The 25284-nt window shown below is 31.5% G+C and overlaps 7 protein-coding genes across 9 annotated transcripts; 3 read left to right on the top strand and 4 right to left on the bottom strand.

The window, feature by feature from the left end:
• The first annotated feature begins 112 nt into the window (after positions 1-112).
• LOC134829862 (eukaryotic translation initiation factor 3 subunit H) lies at positions 113-1452 on the top strand. The gene is made up of 3 exons (XM_063843148.1): positions 113-255; positions 326-387; positions 444-1452. The coding sequence occupies exons 1-3, from the start codon at positions 228-230 to the stop codon at positions 1371-1373; spliced, it is 1020 nt and encodes a 339-aa protein (XP_063699218.1). The 5' UTR covers positions 113-227; the 3' UTR covers positions 1374-1452.
• A 1555-nt stretch (positions 1453-3007) lies between these two features.
• On the top strand, positions 3008-6358 carry LOC134830425 (uncharacterized). Of its 2 annotated transcripts, none has more exons than XM_063843907.1 (4): positions 3008-3273; positions 3801-4191; positions 4377-5164; positions 5278-6358. In XM_063843907.1, exons 2-4 carry the CDS (start codon positions 3825-3827, stop codon positions 5365-5367), a joined length of 1245 nt encoding a protein of 414 aa, XP_063699977.1. In that variant the 5' UTR covers positions 3008-3273; positions 3801-3824; the 3' UTR covers positions 5368-6358. The 2 variants fall into 2 exon arrangements, with proteins under 2 accessions (XP_063699977.1, XP_063699976.1); XM_063843906.1 differs by lacking the exon at positions 3008-3273 and adding an exon at positions 3325-3662.
• A 1029-nt stretch (positions 6359-7387) lies between these two features.
• LOC134829861 (heat shock protein 60A-like) lies at positions 7388-9848 on the bottom strand. Its single transcript, XM_063843147.1, has 3 exons — positions 9717-9848; positions 7947-9640; positions 7388-7880 (listed from the first exon to the last, which is right to left on the bottom strand). The coding sequence occupies exons 2-3, from the start codon at positions 9622-9624 to the stop codon at positions 7825-7827; spliced, it is 1734 nt and encodes a 577-aa protein (XP_063699217.1). The 5' UTR covers positions 9625-9640; positions 9717-9848; the 3' UTR covers positions 7388-7824.
• Positions 9849-10488: 640 nt separating this feature from the next.
• Positions 10489-14088, bottom strand: LOC134829513 (NF-kappa-B inhibitor cactus). 2 transcript variants are annotated; one of them, XM_063842602.1, is made up of 5 exons: positions 13947-14088; positions 12647-13015; positions 12332-12509; positions 11957-12122; positions 10489-11049 (listed from the first exon to the last, which is right to left on the bottom strand). In XM_063842602.1, the coding sequence occupies exons 2-5, from the start codon at positions 12991-12993 to the stop codon at positions 10640-10642; spliced, it is 1101 nt and encodes a 366-aa protein (XP_063698672.1). In that variant the 5' UTR covers positions 12994-13015; positions 13947-14088; the 3' UTR covers positions 10489-10639. The 2 variants fall into 2 exon arrangements, with proteins under 2 accessions (XP_063698672.1, XP_063698673.1); XM_063842603.1 differs by lacking the exon at positions 13947-14088 and adding an exon at positions 13711-13839.
• Positions 14089-15274: 1186 nt separating this feature from the next.
• Positions 15275-16182, bottom strand: LOC134830978 (DNA replication complex GINS protein PSF1-like). The gene is made up of 3 exons (XM_063844602.1): positions 15987-16182; positions 15847-15911; positions 15275-15788 (listed from the first exon to the last, which is right to left on the bottom strand). The coding sequence occupies exons 1-3, from the start codon at positions 16056-16058 to the stop codon at positions 15341-15343; spliced, it is 585 nt and encodes a 194-aa protein (XP_063700672.1). The 5' UTR covers positions 16059-16182; the 3' UTR covers positions 15275-15340.
• Positions 16183-16463: 281 nt separating this feature from the next.
• Positions 16464-17825, bottom strand: LOC134830478 (uncharacterized). The gene is made up of 2 exons (XM_063843980.1): positions 17760-17825; positions 16464-17697 (listed from the first exon to the last, which is right to left on the bottom strand). Exon 2 carries the CDS (start codon positions 17694-17696, stop codon positions 16602-16604), a length of 1095 nt encoding a protein of 364 aa, XP_063700050.1. The 5' UTR covers position 17697; positions 17760-17825; the 3' UTR covers positions 16464-16601.
• A 350-nt stretch (positions 17826-18175) lies between these two features.
• Positions 18176-22390, top strand: LOC134831886 (condensin complex subunit 3). Its single transcript, XM_063845715.1, has 3 exons — positions 18176-19558; positions 19673-21302; positions 21372-22390. The coding sequence occupies exons 1-3, from the start codon at positions 18243-18245 to the stop codon at positions 22287-22289; spliced, it is 3864 nt and encodes a 1287-aa protein (XP_063701785.1). The 5' UTR covers positions 18176-18242; the 3' UTR covers positions 22290-22390.
• Positions 22391-25284: the final 2894 nt, after the last annotated feature.

Below are 25284 nucleotides of genomic sequence, written 5' to 3'. Positions count from 1 at the left end.
TTATTTTTTAAAGTATTAAATTTTTTCAGTATAAATCAGTGTTTATTTGCAGATCAGATAAATATTAAGGGACACAATATGTCCCCCTACTATTAATACGTTTTGAAAATTTGACATAGGTTTCTCGTGCATGGTTTACTTATGTTCGCTAGGTAGTCAAACTGCGTGGCCATTCTGCAATTAAATTAAATTTATCCTTTTTTCTGGATCATTTCAATAGCACAAAAATGCATAAGAACAACGATTACTACCGCAGTAAGTTACTTTTTTTGAATTGAAAGATCACAACGTAGAAATAATGCGTTATATGCTTCACTCTTTTTAGAAGGCAGACAACAACCTCAACAAGAGAACACTGGTATCAAGTTTGTACAATGTGAAGGCTTGGTGAGTAATTTTTATGATCTTGTCAGAAGACTTTTAAGCATGCATTTACATTATAGGCTGCAATGAAGATTGTAAAACACTGCCACGAAGAGTCTCTTGGAAATATGGAAGTAGCTCAAGGTGCACTCTTGGGCTTAGTGGTGGACAATAGATTAGAAATAACGAATTGCTTTCCATTTCCGAAAAATGACGAGACCATGGACGATGAAGAGTATCAAATATCAATGATGCGTAGGTTACGCAAAGTAAATGTGGACCACTTCCATGTCGGATGGTATCAAAGTGCAGAAGTAGGAAATTTTCTTTCATTACCTCTCCTAGAGTCGCAGTATCACTATCAAACAAGTATTGAAGAGTCAGTCGTTGTTATTTACGATACACAAAAATCAGCTCGTGGATTTTTGACACTAAAAGCGTACCGATTGACTCCGCAGGCAATTACAATGTACAAAGAAGGTGAATTTACTCCAGAAGCCTTGCGAACTCTCAAGATTGGATTTGAAAATTTATTTATTGAAATTCCAATTGTTATCGAGAATTCCGCATTAACTAACATCATGATGCTGGAAATGAGCGAGATGATTCCCGAGGAACACGGAACACACTTTTTGGATTTGGGAACCGCTTCTGTCTTAGAAACGCATCTTCGTAGCGTAATGGATCGTGTTGATGAACTAAATCAAGAAGCTTCAAAGTTCAACAAATATCAACAGGCTTGTGTGCGTCAGGAACAAGAAAAACATCGTATGTTGGCAAAATTGGCTCAAGAAAATTCCATGCGAGCTTCAAAGGGTGAGCCAACATTGCCCGAAGATGATATCACTAAACAGTTTCGGCCTTTGCCTGTTCCTCCTCGTTTGAATCCTATGATTATTTCGGGACAAATTAACACCTATTGCCAACATATTTCGCAATTCTGTTCCCAGTCATTGGCTAAACTCTACATGACTCAATCATTACAAACAGCTAAGGAAGGAAAACAGTAAAATGGATTTATTTTTAAGTTGGCAATGTAAACATGCATTAATTGCTATAGAAATAAATGATTTTCATCTTTGAACTTAATCATACTATTTTTTATATTTCATAAAGAGAACGACCACATTTGGAGGAATATCTTTAAAAAACTAAAATTCAAACATTTGTCCTTTGTAAAAACAGTCAATGGATTCATGGTCTGAGATGCATTATTTTGCTTGGATAAATATTTTAGAAAAAACAATACAATATAAAAGTTCCGCATATTTATAGATACATATATTACTATTCAGTACAAATTTTCCGTAGCTTTAATATAAAGTAAAAAAAAAAAAAATAACAATTCCATTATGATGGCAAATGTAATATTGGGCCCAATTTATTTTATGTGCTAATGAGAAGAGTAATGAGTATAAATATCTCATATTTTTCTCTTTTTTTATTTTACACCATATTTAATTTAGACATATTAGATATATTACATTTTACATATTAGACATTAGATATACATACATGGGGTAAGGTTAAATGGAGACGACTTTTATTTTATTGTTTCTGCATCTCAAACAAATTATTAAGCATGCAAAAGTGGCTATAAAATTTTTCTACAAATAGACTCAAAATGAATTTTATTTTATTTTATGGAAAATTAATGAAAATGTGCTAAAATTTGATTCGAAATGAATGATTAAATAACATAGATTAAAAAAATATATGATGAATTATTTTTATGAATACGGTAGATGGGTATTCTATTTTTAGAATTCGTAAAACAATTTTTTTTATAAATACATAGGCAAGTCGGTACCTTGCGCAGGTCACTAGCATAAAATGGTTTTTATAAGGAAGAAAATATATAATACATATATACTACATTCACCCACACATCCAGGCACCAACCAACACAAGTACAAAAATGCGCGAATCTTCTTTTATGAATGAATGTGCCGGAGATGCTGATCTGCGAATCCTTAACAAAAACACATTTGTTTAGTATATATGTATGATTTAATTCTAATTAGATTTATAAATACATATTTCTTCCTATCTGAATATCCCTAACATGATAATGAAGATGCCCGGTAAGTCGCTTGGAGCCTTGAAAAAATTAGTCAAAATAATGCAGTACTGCCACAATATTCATATATGCAATATAACGTGAAATATGTTTTTTTTAAATAATAATTTATTTAATTCAAAACCAATTTCCGGCATTTTTAGACCATTTTGAACAAATTTGTTGCATAAACTGCATACATATTTTTGGAATGTTGTTAAATACAATAAATAGAATTAACAGACATATTCCAAAACATATTTATTTTTTTAAATTTTGGTAAAAGGCCAATTTTTCAAAAAATCGTTGAGAACAAAATGAAGATAAGATGCTAGTTTGAAAGCTATTGCTATAAGGGGAAAAATGACGTAAATGTTTACAATTCATATCCTTTTCTGTAGTTACACAGCCGTAGATGATATTGTGACGTTATTTAAATTGCTTATATATAACATATATTAATATCAACCTACAAGGAAAAAATTTCATTCAGAAAACTGTGTGGGCGATAGACGCGTTAGAAGTATATACGAACAAGAAAGCGAACTGAATCTATAAAATGTTCAGAATACAATCATTCACAGACATTCCTTTTAAAATCGTTCAAGAGATAACATTTAATAAAAAAAAAACTATACCTAAAAAAATATAACAGAGTCTAATTATTAGAGAAAAAAATTCAAAAAATAATATTAAATCGCCGATAAAATTTTAAAACCAAATACTGTGTAAATAATTAAAAACTTTTTTCTGTTTGATTCAAAAACCATAGAATATATATGTACTTATAACTGCGATTCTTTTAAAATCACCTTAGAGACTGATATTTTAATTACAAGAAGGATTTATAGGTAAGTATTGGATATAATTATAATTGAACATATGTATGCATATATAATATTCTAGTTATTTTGAAAAAAAAAACATGGCTCACGTGCATTCTATTGTTTTGTGGTCAAAAGCATTTCTAAAAATAGAACCAAGCCAATTTTAAAAGTACATGTTGAATAGTATTTAAATTGTATTGAAATGTCTCAGTTATCTTTTCAATTCAATTAATCAATACATATCATTCCACAATTAATTAAAATTTCTCCCGTAATGTTAGTTAATATACTTTTTCAAAATCCTGCGGAAATCTTTTCCATGCTAAACCATTCCATACAAGGACAACACTTGAATTGACGTCAATACTTATAGTATGGGTGTGGATCACAAATTTCCAATTGTTGAATACAAAGTAAATCTTATTTCATGTTATTGTAAATTTGTATAATGCATATTATAACTCTACCATAATGATAATATTTTAAAGCAAAAATAAGTGATTTAAATTTTACTAAGTGATTTATTTTTACTTCTTTACTAATCCTGTAAGGCTGGTGGAAAAAAAACCAACAGAATGCAAGCACTTTTCATCTTATTGTGCTGCTTAACATCTTATTTATGTCACGCTTACTCATATCCGATATTTGGAACTACACGATTTCAAAGGGCACCACAATATCAGGCAGCTCAATATTATAATGTTCCCAATGTATACAACGATCCTAATTTAGAAAATGCATACTACTTTCCAAGACATGAAAGTGGATTATTCGGACTGCCTACATATGAAGGCGAATACAACCCAACTCCTGTTTATTATGCACAAGGCCCAAGTTATAGCTATTTAGACGATAAAGATTCTAATATGAATCCAATGGACGATTTGCACGAAGAAATAATGCAGGAAGAAGCTATGGATCGAAGGGAATTTGGTCCCATTGGTAAGCATTTTTATTATACATATTTAAATTGATTTGAAAATTTTTGAAACGAGACAAGATTCTGGTCACGCGATTTTAAAAATATACTTTAAGTTACAATACATTAATTTCTTGTATTACATAATCATTATAAGAATTGTTTTCTTATTTGATTGCTTCATAATCAGCTACTAATTTCATTACAGGACAAGAAATTTGGTATGAGTCACCAAGTCATACATCGGATTCTCTTTCAAGAGCTAATGCAGCATTTTTAAACAATCTGATGCTCTACCAACGACAATTTGGTGGTCCTAAAATAGATGTTAATAAAGATTTTGAAGACAAATCTGAAAACTCCAACTATGACTACGATTACGATGATCGAATGGGAGACATAAATTGGTTCGATTCCTTGTCTCATCAAAAAAATGACGCTGTATCTGTTCCTTTATATAAAAACTACATTGATGAAATCAATTCTGACAAGGAAGTTAAGCAGCTGAAAGAACTGGTAGATAAACATAGAAGAGACCATGATACGCTCTATGCATTGAACAATAAATTACATAGTAATTCGAATCAACAAGCAGAAATAGAGGATGAATATGATGAATGGATCAATTGGGATAAAAAACGAAGTACAATACCAAAAAAAGTATTTCAGGAAAAAACAAGTAATGTTGATAAACCAGTGCTGGCTAAGCCTTCATTAAAAAATGTTTTAAAAACTACAACTACACAAAAACCTATGATGAAGGCATTAACTAAAGCAATTGATGGACAAAAGGAGGTTGTTTTACCGAGACCGGCAAATCCTGTAAGAATCCCTTTCCGTCAACTGTCTTTTGACGAAAAGCAGCAAAAACTTCAAAAACCAAAGCAATTAATAACGGAACCAAAGAAAGAAAATAATAGTCAAAGTAATCATTCTTCTGGTGCGATTTACGATACTATAAAACACATTTTAAGGTTGGAAAAAAATCTTGATAAGGTAAATATTTAAATATTAATTTAAAAAAAAGAAGAATCGATTTGACGACTTGCACTGTAATCCTTAGTTTAAGTAACTAAATCAACTTGTCTCTCTTTTGTCTTTTTCTTTAGAGTCCTAAACATGTGCAACAAAAAAGGTACGTTTTAAATGAAAGCGCTTTGGTACAAGAACTAAATACCCTTAAACGACGGGCAGCGTAATTTATTATTTGTACATGATTTATTAAATCCTTAAGTTTTATATAAAAAAAAACAAAACGTTTACAAATATTTATAATAAAACGGAATTTTCCTTCACTGGTTGAGACTGAATTTATCTTGTTATGTGTTTATAACAAGAAGAGAATCTAATGACTTACTTACGTTTAGGTTATTCAATTTTATTTTCAAATGCTTTGTTGTATACTAATTTAACAGTTAAACTTTCAAATTTAAACATGACATAAAAAACAAATCGAGCTGACAAAATGAAAATGGAGCAGAATTCCCTTTCGGAATTCATAACAAAGCATTGTAAAATAAAATGAATGCACCTCAATAAAAAAATAATGTAAATATATAAATATTCAATTGAAGCTTGTAAATAAATGTTATTGGAACCTGTATAAATACTTGATCTCAATTAAATGTTTGTAAATATTTCTAATAGGTACTATATTTTAAAATAATATAAATTCGAAAACTACTTTTGAAAAAACCTCGAGTAAAAATCTAATAATTATATGCTGTAATTCATTATTTTCGTTTTTTATGAAATATTCGTAAAAATTTTCTAATAGGGATATTATGGAACCATATCGTTCTATTAGTGAATTTTTCGGGGTTTATATGATGAATGCTTCATTTTCTTTCAAAATAAGAAAGATTTTGAACCAATCATGCTTTAGAAAAAAGTCTCACAAAAAGAGAATAGGAATTTTGGTAAAATATCAGGAAACAAATAATATCATTTATGAATGATCATAGTTATTTGACCGTTGACCGTACTTTGCTCGAATAAAAAAACTCATAAAACGACACAAAATAAAATCACTTTTTGTATTTCATCAATATAAGAACTTTGTATAAATATAAAATTTACAATGACAGATGTTAACTTGAATTATATAAAATGTAAAAATTCAATTACAAACGATAAATATCATGAAAAGAGTTACCTTATACGTTACAATAAAAATATCCACACATAATGCATGTGTTTCTTTTAAACAAATAGTGCATTTGAAAACTGTCAACGATTAAAAAATGATGATAATGTAATGCTGCAGAAAAATAAATATACAAAGTTAGTGGAACGATGAGTATATTATTTTATTAATAAATTTGAACCAACGGTAAGGCATATATAATCAAATTATTATAAATTATTTTCAAACTTCAATTTTAGACGAAAAATATTAGTTGTAAACAAATTTAATTGACGACTTAGACTTTGTTGCTGTTTTATCTTGAGTTACAATAATGATTTATTACGTTGTTTCCTTATCTAAAACAAAAGTTCATTAGCTAATTAATTTCATACAACATATTCTACCGTGATTAAAAATAGGGCTTAAAAATGAGAGAACAAAAATCTTGGACCTTTTTTTCTCAAAACACGAATTAATTAAGCTTACAACTAAAATTTTTCGTTAAATATCATAAAAAATGAATTTTTTGAAAAGTTTATACAAAAAAAAAAATAAAATTAAATTAAAAACCTTTCCAACTAGCTATAATTTGTTAATGTACATTGCGTAAAACGGAAAATATTTAGAAAAAACGGATGGGTTAATGCCGTATCTCCAAGCTGAAGGGTACTAAAATCTACCCATTTTTTTTACAAATTTCGGACCTCAATATCTCAGCTCAGCTAACACTTACGAAGAAAAAAGTAGAACTTTTGTCCAGTAGTTTTTTCCAATCTTTAAGAAAATCTTAACTTCAAGGTTGTGCAAGCTAATTCAGTTAAGGCTGTACTGGAGTGAATATTTAGGTATTATAATCTAGGTATAACAACTGCCGCAAATATTTTTTGATTTCATACACCTTAAAAGCTAGAGGGATATCGAGTATCAGCAGTACAAAATTTCATTTCTACTTTTCATAGAATTTCTTAAATGTTGGCTTACAATTTTGCAAATTAAGAGGGATGATAAAAATCGCATCACATATTCGATTTGTGTTCAAAGTTAAGACAATTAATATAAATTAAGAATATGAAAACTTCAAGTTAAAATAATTATTTTCAATTAATTATACGAAACTTTTTTTTATTTTATATAACTCAAATATTTAAATCTACAGCTAAAGGAGACTATATTTATATTTCTCTAATTTTTTACATCTACGTCTTATTCGTGATAAATGCCTGCATTAATATATATTTGCAATGCTTAAAATTAAACCTTAATGTCGACAGAGGCGCTTCAAAGTAAGTATTGTACGGTCCATGAAAAATGGCCATGTTCTCAAGCAAATGACAAAAATTTGAGATGAATGACCATAAACAAAATATGAGCGTTAAGTTATTTTATGAAAACAAATATAAACAAGTATTTTGGAAAAAGGCTGCCTTATACAAATAATTTGATAACTGAAAATATAAAAAACATTTTGTTCTCGTCAGATGGAAACATTCCGCCATTCACGCTTATTGTGAAACTTTTGTGTAATAATTTACATCATTCCACCCATTCCACCCATACCGCCCATGCCGCCCATGCCACCCATACCTGAAAAAATAGAAAATCGAAAAGTTACAGCACTCAGTCGTGATCATATGAATTAAATATTTTTACCTGGCATGCCGCCTTCTTTATCGTCCTTTGGCATTTCCGTTACGACAGCTTCGGCAGTGGTCAAAAGTGAGGCAACTCCTGATGCATCGGTCAAGGCAGTTCTAACAACTTTGGTAGGATCGATAATTCCTTTCTCAATTAAATTTACATATTCGTTGTTTAGTGCATCATATCCAAAGTCTCCGGTTTGTTCTTCAACTTTTGCAACAACAACGGATCCATCAATTCCTGCGTTCTTAGCGATAGTCATGCATGGCATTCGCAAAGCACGCATTACTATTCCAATACCAGTATTTTGATCATCATTCTCTCCTTTTAGCCCTTTCAAAGTGGGGATGCAGCGCAACAGAGCTGTTCCTCCTCCAGGGACAATACCCTCCTCAACAGCTGCACGCGTTGCATTTAAAGCATCCGTAACACGATCTTTCTTTTCATTTACTTCAACTTCGGACGAGCCTCCAATGCGTAGCAATGCAACTCCAGCACTTAAACGAGCAAGACGTTCTTGTAGTTTTTCCTTTTCATATTCACTAGTAGTTTCTTTGATTTGATCACGTATTTGTTCGGACCGACGCTCTATATGATCCTTGCTTCCCTTTCCTTTCAACAATAACGTATCGTCTTTTGTGATAACAACTTCACCAACTTTTCCCAAGTCAGACAATTGTACATCTTCTATTTTGACTAAGTTGGCTTCGTCTCCGAAACAAATACCTCCAGTTGCAATTGCCATGTCAGCCATGGTTGCTTTGCGATTATCACCGAAACCTGGTGCTTTGACAGCAGCAACTTGTAGTCCAATTTTAAGACGATTCACAACAAGTGTACTCAAAGCCTCTCCATCTATGTCTTCTGCGATTATAACTAAGGGCTTGCGTTGCGAATTAGCAAGCTCAAGAGCCGGCAAGATTGATTGCACAGAAGAAATCTTCGTTTCGGAGAATAAAACAAGGGCATCTTGGAATTCAACTTTAGCACCTTTGGTCGAATTTATAAAATATGGTGAGATGTAGCCACGATCGAATTTCATGCCCTCAATTACTTCTAACTCATCAATAAGAGTCTTGCCGTCCTTGACAGTGATAACACCTTCCTTGCCCACTCTCTTCATGGCATCGCTTATCAATTGGCCAATAGCTTTATCTCCATTGGCAGATATGGTGGCAACTTGTGCAATCTCCTCCGGTGTCGTAACATTCTTCGACAATGTCTTAAGATGTTCTTTTACTGCATCAACAGCTAACATAACACCACGTCTAATCTCAACTGGATTCGCACCTTTGGAAATTTTTTCAAATCCCTCTTTTGCGATTGCACGCGCTAAAACTGTAGCAGTTGTTGTGCCGTCTCCAGCTTCTTCGTTCGTGTTGTTTGCAACGTCTTGCACTAATTTCGCTCCAATATTCTGAAACTTGTCCTTCAACTCAATCCCCTTGGCAACCGTAACACCGTCTTTTGTAATTTTAGGTGATCCCCAAGATTGTTCGAGAATGACATTTCGACCCTTGGGACCCATTGTAACAGCAACAGCGTCAGCCAGAATATCTACACCCTGCAACATGAGGGCTCGAACTTCCGGACCAAACCTGACATCTTTCGCATACCCAGCACGTTGCGCAAGAGCAAATTTTGTAGCCGGTGTACGTAAAATAATTTTCGATCCAGCTAAACGAAACATTCTTGATATTCCTAATCTGAAATAAATTAAAAGGATTTCAAAAATACGTGTTTTTTGTTTTAATATTTTTTCAATCAACTTCTACTACTCACAAATGCAATTAAAATTGAAGAGTAGTGGAATTTTCGAGCAACTTCTGAACACGTGCGAGACAAAGACAGTTTTGTTACATCACCTTTCAGCCTTAAAATGAACTCGGAAATGAACTCGGGAATGAACAAGTCCAGCGCACATTTAGAAATTTGTGCCGCCTGTGTCTCGGGGCTGTCACAAATTTGCAATTGTGAAATGGGCTGTGTTCTGTGATTGGTCGATTCATTTAAAAATCAACCAATGAGAGAGTTAAAGGAGTGAACGATCGGAATGCGAATCGGAACGGGACAACATCAATTTCATTCGTCTCATCCACAACAGCTGATCTGCACCAGCATGCAAAAAAAAATTCCTGCCCATGTGCTCTGGGGCGGGCAGGAATTTTTTTTTGCATGCTGGTGCAGATCAGCTGTTGTGGGTGAGACGAATGAAATTGATATAATAAATATTTCACATTACCCTGTAAAAAATGTGTCGAAAAATATCGATTACAGAAATGAAATACATATTTATCTGTTGTGCATTTTATTTTGTCGATGTTTTTAGGAGCTCTTTTACTATTTTTTTTTTCTATGAATGGCAAAAAGTAAGATCATCAAAGTGTCTTCACAACAACACAGAATTTTTATAAGTCAAAAAACTATAAAATTTGTCAATGCTTTCATTTTATTTTAAAGGCACATTCAATGGAATACATAAATACCTATTATGCTAAATTAGTTACTGGGAGTTTATTACAATAATAATAGGTAGTAGAGCTAGTTATAAATCGAAATAATTAAATTTATTTAATAAATGCTTAATTTTAACTGTAACTATCTTACAATAAGGGTTTAAAATTTTTATTTACACAACATCTTTATGAAAGTAGTCAAATTTTAAAATTAGTTAAAATTATTATGAATAAAAATCAAATTAGCTTTTAAACAACATTAACCGGACAACTGCTCATTAGTCTACTTTGGTTTGAAGGTGGCATTAATTCATCCTCCGACTCACTATCGTCACTTATCATGGGGGTCGAGTCAGCTCCTCGTTTGAGTAAGACTTGTGCAATTATTTTAAATTTTTGGTTGTAACTAGCATTGGCGAACGCCATTTGATATGCACTTAATCCAGCGTATGTGCATATGTTAACATCTAATTTCGGACATTCTTTTAATAAAAGCTGTACCAATGACTCATCTCCTTCTTCTACAGCCCTATGAAGAATCGTTCGTCCTTGTTTGCCCTCTCTGGCATTTATGTCTGCTCCAAATTCGACTAATATTTTAATGATTTCTATTCTGACTGGTTTTCCACATTTCGCAGCCAAATGAATGCAAGTCTCACCTAAAGGAAAAGAAAAACTCTCCGTTAATATTGAACTTTAAAAAAAACTTAAGTGTAGACAAATTATAATTCCACATAACATTCATTTAAGAAAACAATACATACATTTATATCTATTTTCTACATTTTAAATATAATGTAGGAATTTATTAGTTTTAGTCACTGTGTACAATAATTTTCAAACACATGCAAAATATTTTGCTTTTTATATACTGAGTGTTTTACAGTATATTTAATACTGACTTTCGTAACAGATAATCTCGTACATATGTTGGGATTTCCATTAAATGCAAAACGTAATACTTGTTATAAATCGGTATGTTTAAATGAGTATTTTTTTACAAGTATGAAAAAATATAATTTTAATTATCGAAAACAATTTTCATTTGATAAAATATTAAGATCTATGTAGATTGAAAATGTCTAAGTAGCTTTGTATTTTTTTTTTTTTCATTTAAAAGAATTCCTGGTTGTTTAAAGTACAATGACGTTCACCGGGAATTCCCAATAAATTTTTGATAAATATTGTTTAATCATCATTATAAATAAATAAAGGAAAGTTTCTTTTTTGTCATCTCTGAACTGCGTTGTTCAATATATTTTTCAACTAAAACTTTTCCATTCATTTAAAAAAAAATTTCAGTTATGTATTTGCGTAATATAATTTTCGTGTTGTTGTTAACAACAATTGCGGTATTTCTGAATCGAGAATGATCTTGTTCGTAGATATTTCTCTAAAAAATTAAATGAATAAATGAAATGGTAATATCCGGTAATGTGAGAAAATGTCTATTTAAAAAAATTACTCCTTTTAATTACATTTCTTTCATAAATTCACAACTGTGTGCACATGTAGTACTTATATCCGCAAGGTAAGAAATAAGGTTATAGCATATAAATAACTTACCATCATAATTCCACGTTTCTAAATTAAAAGACAGTGTGCCAGAAATTGGAGAACGATTTTTTTCGAATAAATCTAGTGGTGTTAGTAGTTGCTTGACGCAATCCTTGTGACCATTCAGACAAGCTAAATGCAGAGCAGTATTTCCTCGTCGATCACGAATAGTAGTCTAAAAAAATAAATAAATAAATACATATATAATTGAAATCGGAGAGATGCTTGTATGTGCTTAGGGATTTTTATCCCGCGTTCTATGCTATTTTAGGTAAAAAAATCAATTTGACAGGTATAAATTGCATGGGTAAAATGGAGAATAAAAGGTTTTTTTTTTGTTTTGAACTTGAGGTAGATTAGTTATTATTTTTTTTTTTCACTTACTTTGGCTCCTCCAATAACAAGGTCCCTCACTAATTCTGGTTGCTCTGTTAGTACGGCTAAATGCATTGGCGTCAAGTATATGTCATTTTGGATATTTAAGTAAGATGAGTCAGGTGCTAGTTTGATTAATGTTTTTGCAACGGTCTCATGGGGCCAAATTATCGCCAGATGTAGAAGGCTGTATGTGTAATAAAAATGATAGAAATATAGGGGAATTCCCCAATTAGTTCATTATTGAATTTCATATATTTGTTTTATCAAACGAATAACTGTGTTAAACGAAATAAATGATTTTCAAAAAAAGCCTATACTTACGTATCTCCGTCTTCATTGGGCTGAAAATACACCTCATTATTTGTGTCTTTCGGAAGTATTATTTGCGGGTTGATTTCTAACTTTGACATGTCTGATGACAGTAATCCACTATCAATATATGCAGAGTCCATTTCTTGTTCGTTGGTTTGTTGTTGATTTAATTTGTCCTGCTTTGGATCTTGCTCAACTTCCAATTTCTTTTCGTAATCGGAAGCGTCGAGTGATGTACTATTTATTGGTCCAGATTCGATGTAGCTAGATACAAAGCCAGAGTCCAAGTCCACACTTTCCTCTTGTTCTTTCTTTTGGAAATGGCTTGGCGATGTAGATCTATTGTTTTCTGACATTTTGCACTAAATTTGTAGGCAACTATATTATTGAGTAAAAAAAAGTAATTTATTTAATTAGTTAAAATATTTTGTTTCAACCGATAAATTTCAGTCTTTTCGAGTCAAGCACACAAATTATACTAAAGAGCAAATCTTTCTATAGATTTGCTCGAAAATAAAATGTTTAGGTATGTGATGCATCAGTATGCGTAAGCAAAATATTTATTTATTGTATTGTAGAATGAAATTGTATTGATATGAGTAGGTATGTATTCATTTATTTTTATTTATTTGTTTATGATAAAGAAACACGTTTGAAGTTTTTGGACTTTCCTTATAGACAGAGACACCCTTGACTTTAGTACAGTTTCATAACGAACGACGGGTTTTTTTTTTTAAATGTGGAAAACATTTTTTTTATTTAGTTGTGCAACAATTCAGAAATATTTTCCATGTGTTTAAAAATAAACTTTCCCAAAATAAGTGGAAAAGTTATACGAATTTTATAGTTGCGCATGTGCCCTCCAATCTCTCTTCTATTTTTAACTTTCTCTTACTAACACATTCTGATGTGTACGTCATTTTCCCAGTCAGTTTGCAGACGTTTTTCCGCAGAAAATTCTATTTTTGATCAGAATATTTATTTCCTTCGTTTGTAAAAAGCTCTGCATATTACTTATGATGACATAAATAGCTACACAAATGTATTTTAAAAATCCATATTAGGCAATTTACCATGGTGATGATGATTGCTAGCACAATACTTATATTATCCGATCACACAATTTTTTCGATTAAAGTTCTATCTAGTTGTAAGAAATTGTTTTTATTCTTGATGAATATTTCTTTGTTTTTTTTTTATGAATAAGCAATATAAATATCATTAATGGATTCGTGATGAATGATTCTTGCGTCACACAATGCACTTATTTACGATTTTTTTTTTATTTTTAAAATAATTTCAGGACTACCTTTTATTTTCACTGACAGACTGTTTACAACTGACGGCTTTTTTCTAATATCCTTCAAAAAAGGATGCAATGCTTTGAAAAAACTCTAAGATTTCGATCAACACAGATGTTGGATTTACAATGTGTATTTCCTTCACACTTACACTCAACAAACTAAAACTAAAATTATTTGTTGTTTCATTTTGTGTTTGTAAAAAGTACGTAGACATATATATATATATATATTTTTTTTTATTGTCTGTGTATTTATATGGAAAACCCAATAGGAATGTTGCTCGATGAGCTATTTGTTATATTTTAAAATTATACATTTATTTGCCATTTTTATGAGTCTTTGCTCAATTTTTATTCCATTGACTTAAAATTATTAAATTAACTTAAACCGAAGTTTGAAAACCTGTCAAAGGAGCTTCAAATATTTCAGGCCTCTTTTATTTGCCATAATCTATCAAAATGCCAGGTTTTCCCTTGCTCACTCTCGAAAATTGTCCTTTTAATAGAATTAAGAATAAATATTTATTTACTTTGCTTATTTTTGCAGAGCCTTAGAAACTTGCTTTTGATGAATTACTACTTTATCTTATTAAACTGTTGAATTACTTCCTGATTTTATTTCCTGTATACCTATACCTTTGTTTGGATGTATTTTTTTATGTATGTCAAAATTCATAAGAGAAAATGCTTGTAAATTCAAAATTAAGTACTTAATTTGTTTTTATTTTCCTTTTTTTTTACAATAATTATGATTTTTTATGTATTTCTTGGGACTAAATTTCAAATGATATGTTAAGCGCCAAAACAATAGAAACATTTGTTGTCCAGATATTTTTGTCAGTCGTGGGAATTCCATTTTTAAATACATCCTTCCTTATTTTCTAAATATACAAAATATTAAAATGTGACGCATACAATCACAAGTATTTTTTCGGATTTTATTTTATTTTTGTTTTTAGTCAAATAGTTTTAAAAAATATTTATTTTGTATTCTATGTACCTAATTTTTTCGAAATTTCATCTTTGATCAAAGGACAAGTTATTTAATAAATTTATTTTATTCCGATATCAAGCTGTTTCCCTCAATTTATTTAGTAAGGAAAACTTCCCCAAAATTTTCACTTAAACTTTTCAAAATCCCAACATCTGCGTAAAATATGTAAAAGTTCCTTTGGCTTTGGAATTTCCTCTCTCCGCAGTATGTCTGTACACTGTAGTACTTTTGGGGAATTTCAAACAAAAAAAGGACCAATATAGGAAAATACGAATGGAATCTTTTTCTTGAATGTTTAACATGAATTGAAATCGTTGAATTGGTAATTCCATAAATAAAGTTATATTTTATTTGTATTATTTGAATCAATATTAACCCTTTGACGTAAAATGAATGCAAATATCTCCTAATTTATGTGTTGTAAAACGCCCTTTCGAATTAAAGGCTCAGCTTGTGCCCTTGGTAAAAAATGTATCGTATTTTTTTGCATATTGATTATCTCTCCATTCTCTAGTTCGAATTTTCCGTCGTCAACGAGACATTTTACCTCAATATACAACGACTTGGGTGGCTTCATATAATCTGTAAGACTAATAGCACTTTCCTCGCTGTATGACATCATATAGTTGGACAGTAACTCTGAGTATTTGTTGAACCACAAAACTTCAGGAGCACACATATTATCTTTCATGCTTGCTGGAATCACAGGCCCAACGTCCCATCGAATTGTCTTAATTCTTTGTAAACGATTGTGCAAATAGGCGAGAACACATCTTTTATTTCTCGTCATCGTAAGATGACGATAATTGACAATCGGTAAAAGTGCCTGATCTTTAGTGTTTTGATATGTTTTTCTAAAATTCAACGAACAAATAAATATTAAAAATATTCGTATTGAGGTTTGCAACTTACGCATCTTCATGGTTCAGCCCATACGTAGAATCAATTTCTTTCAGAATTGTTCGAATTTTGTCGTCCTTAAAAACAAATCATAAAATATTTGAGTGAAACAAAAGCTATTTGCCGGCGAATACAACAAGTGTTTTTCTTACGTCAAATGGTGGAACGAGTTCTGTGGTTCTCATAAATTGTTTGATGAGTTCATATCCTTGTTCAGCTTGCATTATATTCTTTTTTAAGTAAATAGATATTTATTTCAATTTTAAAATGCAGTAAATAATCAATATTTTGTTTTAGCGCTCTTTTTCTTATATGATGATAATGTTATTTTTTTTAGCCAATGAAAGTGAAGAATTTTGTATTATGGAGCGACCCAGTGAAAAATTACAAATATATTTTAGAATCTTAAGCCTTATTTCACAAGCAATGCATATATAGGTAAATATGTATTTTAAATCAATTTCATCACCTTACCAATGGTACAAATACTGAAGTTTATGTAAACGCAAATTGAATTAGAATTTTAGCCGAAAATTTGTGTGGAATACAGAACAAATAAAAGTTTTGAGCCAGAATCAAAAATTTATTTATTTATTGGAATCAAAAAAATGGAAGATACACTGCAGTAGATACAAGAATGTTCAAAATGTGTTTTGTAGATTTTTATTTATTAATTAAAACCAAATAGGTACAAACCAAATTGTTATAAAAATAAATGATTATGAAAAATCGCTCGTGCGCCTTCAGTCGATTCTTACTGTAAATTTCTAATGAAATCTTCGGCTTCTACCCACAGGAATTTTAGATTTGGACATTGAGTTATCTTTATTTATGAGTGAGTTGGTTGCCTTTCGTCCAAACTTGCGTTCCATTTGAATTGGAGTATTTTCATCTCCGACGTGATCAATTTTTGGTGAAAAATTATCTTCAAAAGCTTGTTCAAGCAATTTCTTTGCTTGCATTGGTTTATTTCGTGTTCTGTTAGCTACACAACTCAAAGGAGTCCTATTATTACCAGAATCTTTAGTTTTTTTCATTGGAGTCGTACGACTTGTATCAATTTCATTTTCGTCCTCATTCAAAAGATTCGTATGAATTGGATCTCGTCGAATGAGGTCTTTGTAAATTGTTTTGATGAGCTGCGTCGACGGTTTTTCTAACTTTGGTTCCGGATTGTTGAGTTTATTTGGAACTTTTGACCTTTCTTGCACGAACGACTGTTGCATTTCAAGAGATGGGGTTTGGAGAGTACCTACAGCAAATGCTAAGGGAGTCCGAGCAATTCCATCTGATGGGGACCGAGGATCTTTATTGATAATCAAACCATCAAAAACATCAACCAAGTTCTCAGATGCATTCAAAGTGACGGTCTCCTGGACAATACCCTTCTTTTCTACTGCTTGATCGTCTAGGTTGTCCTCAAAAATGCTATATGGACTCTGTTCTTGGTCTAAATTCTCGTGATTTGAACTAATACTTGTTTCTAAAACCAAGTTTTTCTTACAAAGTCCCATATAATCTTTATCGCTCATTTGTTTATCAAGCACCAAAGGAGTTCTAACAATTATCTGGCTGGGGCTACGTGGATCAAGTAAATTCGTGTAGCCGCCCAATGCCTTTATGAGACGGTTCTTCAATCCAGAATTAGGAGCTTTTCTCGGTGTTAATTCACCTTCCAGATTGTTCATGCTCAAACTTTGGGGCTTTTCACTGTGGTTTGCAGAAAATCTCTCATACCGATTGCTCAGGGATTTTAAACGTTGAAAAGGTGAGATGGATGGGCTTTCATGTGTCGTATTATCGTCTCCCTTTCGAAAGTCTGTCTCGTCATTTTGTCCGCATTTGCTTGCTGAAATTCCCATTCTGAAAAATTTCAAACTCTTTGAGTCTTTTGTAACATAATGTGTACATTACTATATATCTACCTTATTTTTTTTTTGTTGTAATACCGATAATTTAAATGATTAAATAAAACACAAAAATGCACTAAAAAAAAGTCGTTAGATTGAGACGAATGAAAGTGAACTGTTATACGGTGTTATAATTGAGGCTCGTGACGACTTTCAGAGGAAATCCATAGTGACGCGAGTGACGAAAATGAGACGAATGAAAGTGAACTGGTATACAGCTGTCAGCTAAGTATAACAGACTGGTATACTTAGCTGACAGCTGTATAACAGTATCAATTTCAGCCGACTCACATCGTCTCACTCAGGCACGATGGATTTCCACAGCAAGTCGTCACGAGCCTCATGCATAACAGTGTATAACAGTATCACTTTCAGCCGACTCAATTTTGATTCATAGTCACTTTTGGCATCACTACTATCCAACGGTTTTAGCCAAACAAAGCATAAAATATTAAATAAATACTGAAATCGTAAAAGCAGCTGCCTAAGTAGGGAAATATGACACGTAAAAGAAAAATAAGGATTCCTGAAGCGACCATCACGGAGGAGAATGAAGAAAACGATGCGAGTGTTGAGAACAAAAACAACATATTTGCGGACAAGGAAGCACAGAAAATGGGAGAAATTATTTTGGAAGCACAAAAGAACGCCAGCTTACATGAGAAATGCATTCAACAAATGCACAAACTTTACAAGCTGCTTGCCCACGACAAGTTCATAAACGTAATGTTACACACTGTACAATTCGCTTTAACTAAACCATTGGATAACATTGCGACAAATTGTACATTGGAATTCTGTGCCAAATTGTTTGTGTCTTTCGAGCAGGATAATGAGGAGGATAGCACTCATCCGGTCGTTTGTGATGTCTTTAAATGGTTACTCGACACTACCAGCATCGATTCCTATGTGCGTTTTCGGATCTGTCAGTTCGTCAATACATTCTTCAATGCATTCAATGATGAGGCACAGATGGACAACGCTATTTGGGATAACATCCAAAAAATTATGATAGAGCGTCTACGGGACATTGACATGAATGTTCGACAGCAAGCAGTCTTGGCACTACAACGTCTACAAGATCCTGCAGATCCAGACGATAAAGTTATCAAGGCATACATGTTCCATATGGAAACAGATCCATCCGCAAAAGTTCGTAGAGCAGTCATTTCGTCCATAGCAAAAAATCAAAGAACGATTCCCTCCATCATTGCGCGGCTTTGGGATGCTGACGAAAGTGTACGTCGTCTTGCCTACCTTCAAATGGCAAAATACCCAGTGACGAACTTTAAAGTCATTCAACGGATTCAGATTTTGGACCAAGGATTGACGGACCAATCGAATCTGGTGAAAAAATGTGTTGCGCAAATTTTGCTTCCCAACTGGATTCAGGTTTATGATGGAAATTACCTCAATTTTATAAGTGGTTTGAAGATTGATGCAACGGAAGAAGATCTTGAAAGGTTTAAAAAAATCGCGGTAAATGCGCTACAAGAGATTTTTCGTCAAAAAAAATCTGAAGACTTTATCAAAGCTCTCAATTTGAGCCGGCATGAGGAAACAAAAAAATGTGTGCAACTGGATAGTGTGAAAAACAGTGTTGAAATTCTTGTGCTATGGCAAGCGGTCATCAAATACTTGATTGCTTATGATGATGAGGATGTAGATTCGGTTTTGCCAGATATGAGTGTTATTGCAGATTGTTTGAAAAATTTTATTGAAGAACACTATCAAATGGTGGAGCAAAGCCACAATAAGTTGGAACAAATGTATTTTCAGTTCGAGATTCTTTTGTTACTTGAAATTATCAATGGGTATGTAGTACATATTTGTTAATTTGGCCGCCCCAAATGAAACTCAATAGTTTTATTTGGAAAGGCCTAACTTGTACTTATTATTAATCGTATGTATTATTTATAATGTATAAGGTATGACTTTGATGATGAAATTGGTCGTCAAGCCCTTCAAAACATCCTATTGGATATTCTACAGAAAGTATCATTGGAAGAGTCCTGTATTAAAGTTGTTTTAGAGATTTTGGAAAAAATTATCCCGAATGCTGAACACCGTCTGGAATTGCTTGTGAATGTAATTCGTGGTGTTACCGAACAAACACTTACCTTCAATTTTGAAGAGACAAATAAAATTGTCGATGAACATTTGAAGACTAGCTCAAACGTTAGTTTGATGACTGACTTGTCAGAAATAAAGTTGGAAGTGTTGGAGCTCATCGAGAAACGGGATACGGCAAAGGAAAGAAACAATCATGCTGAAGCACTACAATTCCAGACAGAATTGGAAAACAAGCAAGAAGAATACAAATTGAAAATAAAGCCCATCTTGGAGGCTAGCAAAGACCCAAGTGTAATTGCTTTAGCAGATTCATTGTATAATCGACGTCGCTTGTCTCCCGAAACCATCTCAAAATGTTTGAACATTTGTTTTTACATGGTAGCTTTGAAATCTGTAAAAAATTTAACTCCCAGCGTTTGTGACTTGTATCGAAAATTTGTGTGTAACTACCTAGAAAGTCAAGATGTTAACTATCGCAAGTTGGCTCTCCGTGTTGCAACAACTTACAGTATGTTGTACGAAACATTGGCAACTGATGTTTACAGAACTCTAGGAAAACAATTAATTAGCACTAGCTCAATAGCCATTATGCAAACAGCAATCCAAGGTATCTTCGAGTTGTTGGACTTTTATGGTTTCGAGAAATTCCAATTAGTAACATCGATCAATACGACAAAAAAGACGGGGCGCACTTTGTATAATACAAATGCCGATGATACCGAAGATGAAGATACTTCCATAGAGCACACCGATTTAATTAACTCATTACTCAGTGTACTGGATAAGTGTGCAGATGATTCCATTATCCTTGCTACAGTTATGGGATTTTGTCGTTTAATCTTACACAAATGGATAACTGCATCAAATATTGTAGCCAAGTTGTTACTAAAATTCTTTAATCCTGCTACTATAAATGGAGTAACACAAATTCTCGGTGCTTTTTTCAAAGAATTGATCAATCGTCGCCAGCAAGAACTGCTTCAACAAGCATTATTTCCCACTTTGAAGCAGATCATTGACGCTCCCGCAGAGTCTCCCTTGCAAGATGTTGAAACAACAAAACTGGTTCAGTTTGTTATCAATTCCACTAGACCAGAATTCAGTGCACCAGGTCTAAATATTCACAATACAATTGCAATGCACTTTTTCAACATAAACAAGGACGAATCTGATTCTGAATCTAACACTGAGCTTATTAAATTACTGGCAGGCGAATTACACACGTTAGAAATCAGTGATGGATACTTGCGAGATGACTTTAAAGAAACCGTTGACGAGTTTCTCAAAGATGTTAAGGACCCAAAAATAGTTAAGAATTTGTTAAAGTTTAAAGACAAATTAACTGAAAAAAGCAAATCAATTGCCGAGTCCTCAACACATAACTCTCAAACTTCATCGAGTGTGGCAGACGATAACTGGGACGAAGGAGAATCCCTTTCTTCAGAAGGACAGAATGTAACGGAAGTTACTAATTCAGTTTTCAAGGTAAGAAATATCATAGGTTTAATCTAGCCGAATTTCTTAAATTTACTTTCTTTAATTTTTTTGAAACAGGTTCCAGAAGCCAGGCAAAAACCAACTGACACGTTTATTCCATCTACATGTTTGAATGTCGACTCCACGTCTACGGAAGTAGACGACATCCTGATAAACCAAACAGAGAAAAGTTTTTCAAAAACCAATGAAGATGCACTGCCTAATATTCTTGTGCCTGCAACTCAAGAGCAGGATACATTCTTTGTGACATCAACGCAAAACGAATCTAATGAAACCTCGAGTTTTGATTCCACTGTGACTAACAAATTTACTCCTAAAAAAACCGTAGTAACACGACGTAACAAGCGTGAACACCCTCCGAATTCACCATCGATTCCGTCACCAGTGAGAAAAATGGAAAAGCGCGGTGCCGTTGTAGAAACAACATCAGCAAATACAACTCGAATTACACGAAAAATGGCTATAAATAATAGTATGAGCCTTTCTCCAATGGAAAAAAATAAGTCAAAAAAAGATACACAAGTTTCTGTAATGCAAAAAAAGTCTGATAAGACAATTGAGAAGAATTCAGAACGCTCTTCCCTGCCTTTACAAAAACGAGTATCAAAACCAACTGAGAAGGCAAAGGCAATTAAGGAAAAGGATAAAAAGAAGGATGTAACAAGAGCATCTACAGATAAAACTAGTTTAGCAAGTCCTGGCAATTCTCCACAAAGATTGACACGTTCATTCAATAATGTACAATCAACACCGAAAACTCCTAACGCACCCAAAAACAAAATAGCTAGTACATCAACTAAAAAAGCACCCGAAATCGTTCCAGAAACTCCACCATCCGCAAGTAAAACAAAAACAACGAAAAAAGTCACCGATAACCCAGACGTTATTCCAGGTTCCCCTATCGGATTAATTGGTCTCCGTTCATTGACAAAAAAGAATTTACGCAGTAGAAATCCTAAAAAAAAACTGGCATAAAATGTTTTATTCTATTTCGATTTATTTTTTTATGTTTTTTTACTCAATAACTATAATACTACATATAATACATTTGAGACAAATAAAAATAAAAGTAAATATTCCCGGTACATTTTCAAAATCTAACTTAGGTATATATAAATTTTATAGTATTTTTCTTTTTGACCGATTTTAATGGAAAATCTTTAAATATATTTAGTTTTGAATAATGCTTTATGACTTTGGTATTTAATTTATTGGCTTATTTATAGGTTTTATAGATTTTTTTCTATTAAAAAAAGCTATTTTTTAGTTGTCTCCCTATATACATGTCGACATGCATGCATGCAGCACATATGTCGAGATGTATGTAGCATAAAATTTACATGTCGACATGTAAAATGTGAAAAGTAAAATATTTTGAAGAAAATTTTTTTTTAAAGAAAAAAAATAATAAAATATTTTTACTTTGTTAGTAGCTATAAAAGACCGATACAATAAAAGACAAATGTTTTAATAATAATAATATTTCTTTATTGGCGTGTTCTATATTTTTTTTTTACATATTTTTCTTTTAATCTTAATGTATCGCGAGGGGCATTCTACAAATTACGTTAGTCTTTAATATTTCAGTGAAAGTTCTAATTTTTATCATTTTTAATTTATCGGAGGAAAATCTCTGCAAAAAACTCCAAGACAAATGTTTTAAAAACATTACGACACATAGAATTTTTTAAGATTTTTCATATTTTTGAACAAAAGTTTTGAGATTTCAAAAAGAGGTTGACTGTATTTTTCTATCAATAATGGAAAAATTTCAATTTCAAAAAAATTAAACTAGGTATTAGGAATTAGAATAGTTATTTTTAGATCTATTAAGCTACGTAATGATAAAAAATTACTGAAATTTGAAAAATGTTTTAATTTAAAAAAATGTCTTGATTTGAAAATGCGTATTCGATATCACTAATAATATTTTTCAAATCAAATCAATTTTGAAAATTATTATATTCAATTATTAATTCATTTTTTATTTACCTAGTGTGAAAAAAATATTTTTTTTAAAAAGCTGAAACTCGGACTATTGAAATTTGTTTCAAATTTCAAAAAAATTCAATGAGGATTTGAAAACATCCTTTATACTAATACAACAATCCATAGTCAACTTGTATCTCACTTTCGGCTGTTTTGTTCACTACTTCACAATTAGATTATTTTTGCGGTTAATTGAAATATAATTCTCGTTTAGCAGGTGAATTTTTGAATACATATTTTACATGCAAAAAAAATATAGGTACATATATATTTTCTTTCAACGAATGAAATTACGCTAATTTATCATCACAGGTACATGTTATGAACGTTCAAGAAAAAAGAACGAAATGTAAATATATCTATACTCGCTTCCTTTATTGTTTGTAGCCTTCTGGCCAGGTATTTTTTTTTATTCTGGATTATGTTTTATAGAAAAAAAAAATTGTTTAATTATAATTATTATTTTCACTCTACTCAATTTTTTATTATTTCAATTTTTTTTTGCTTTTTAAAAAAAGTTCTTATTGCTTGTTTTCACGAACTCAAAATCCAATCTACCTTTGTAAACTAGGTAATTTTAGTCTTGATAAATGTCTGTTTGCGTATAATGTAATGTAAATATTAATAGAGCTTTCATACATTTTTGTATTTTATTCTTATACATGTAGAATATTTAATGTGATGAAAAAAATATTAAAAGTAAAACATATGTAAAATAACTATAATTTGTACCATTAAGTACGACCACATCGTAGTTTTTATATTTATATTAATATAAAGTGCCTCTGGATTTTCCTTTTTGGTATCATATTTCTTCACAGTAATAATAATAATAATAATAAAAAAAATGTAAAAAATATACCTACATACATTAACAAAGAAGAAAATTGAGGTAATTTGAATGCAAAAATGTAAATTTAGTGTGGTAGCAATTGTTTTAAATTGCTATTCAGTTGGATGCTAGTCCGTTATAAGGACTTTATACGTAAGAATTCTTTTAATTAAACTTAGGTATAGTAAATGTTCTCTCATAAGAGTAATCATGATTTGAGACCGTTTTCTAAATATGTTCATATAAATTGATTGAAACTGCACTTTAACACGACGATAGAATTTTTCTTACAAGAATTTTATTTATTATAGAACTCGCACTTATTCGCACAAACTCTAAATTGACTATTTATATATCCTTCAAACACTGATAGTATTAAAATCACATCAATCACGACGTTGATTATGTTTTGATATCCTTGTGTTACTTTTTAGTGAAAGCAGTACAAGAGAGATTGTTTTTGGTTAAATAAAATTCAGTTTAAAGTTTTAGCGATATTTACATTTATTCTGTAATAGGACCCCTTTCAAATTATAGATATTAAACATGTGAGTCCCTTCATTTAAAAAGTAAATTTCTTGGTGGAGTTAGAAAGACATACTTGTAGATGAGTAATCAAATTAAAATTATTATTGATGTTTAGTTTTTTTTTGTTTTTTCTATAAACGTTTTCTTGAAATGATTCATCAATCAACAAAGCAAGTCTATCATTTAGTTTTCAATTATAAACCATGTTAATCTAGTTTTAAAGTGTGGCATAAATTGTAATGATACTCATAAGTTTATGTTTCTTAACCTAAAATACTTGTTGGTGATTTAAAAGAATTGGAATAGTATTTACCTAATCATACTTTTACTTGAGGGAGAAATTTTAGTTTTGTTTGCGAAACAAATTTTTAAGCCATGTTGGGAGTTCTACTTTCAAAGGTTCATTCAAGAGCGCTTTATCAAAGAAAGCAATGTTGATCACTGATATCATATTTGGTTTTGAATTTCTTGATAAAGTAGATTTATCTGGCAATTCCTTTACTAGAACTAAGTCAATGGTGATTGTAAAGTGCATCAGAAACTGGAACATTCCCACAAGTGAAGCAATGCTTTGAAGTCTGGACATTTGAAAGAAAAAATGCTGATTTTCTTCTTTATCCG

This window comes from Culicoides brevitarsis, chromosome 2, assembly GCF_036172545.1.
Source record: "Culicoides brevitarsis isolate CSIRO-B50_1 chromosome 2, AGI_CSIRO_Cbre_v1, whole genome shotgun sequence".
Taxonomy (NCBI): Eukaryota; Metazoa; Arthropoda; class Insecta; order Diptera; family Ceratopogonidae; genus Culicoides; species Culicoides brevitarsis.
This window is presented reverse-complemented; position numbering and strand designations above follow the sequence as displayed.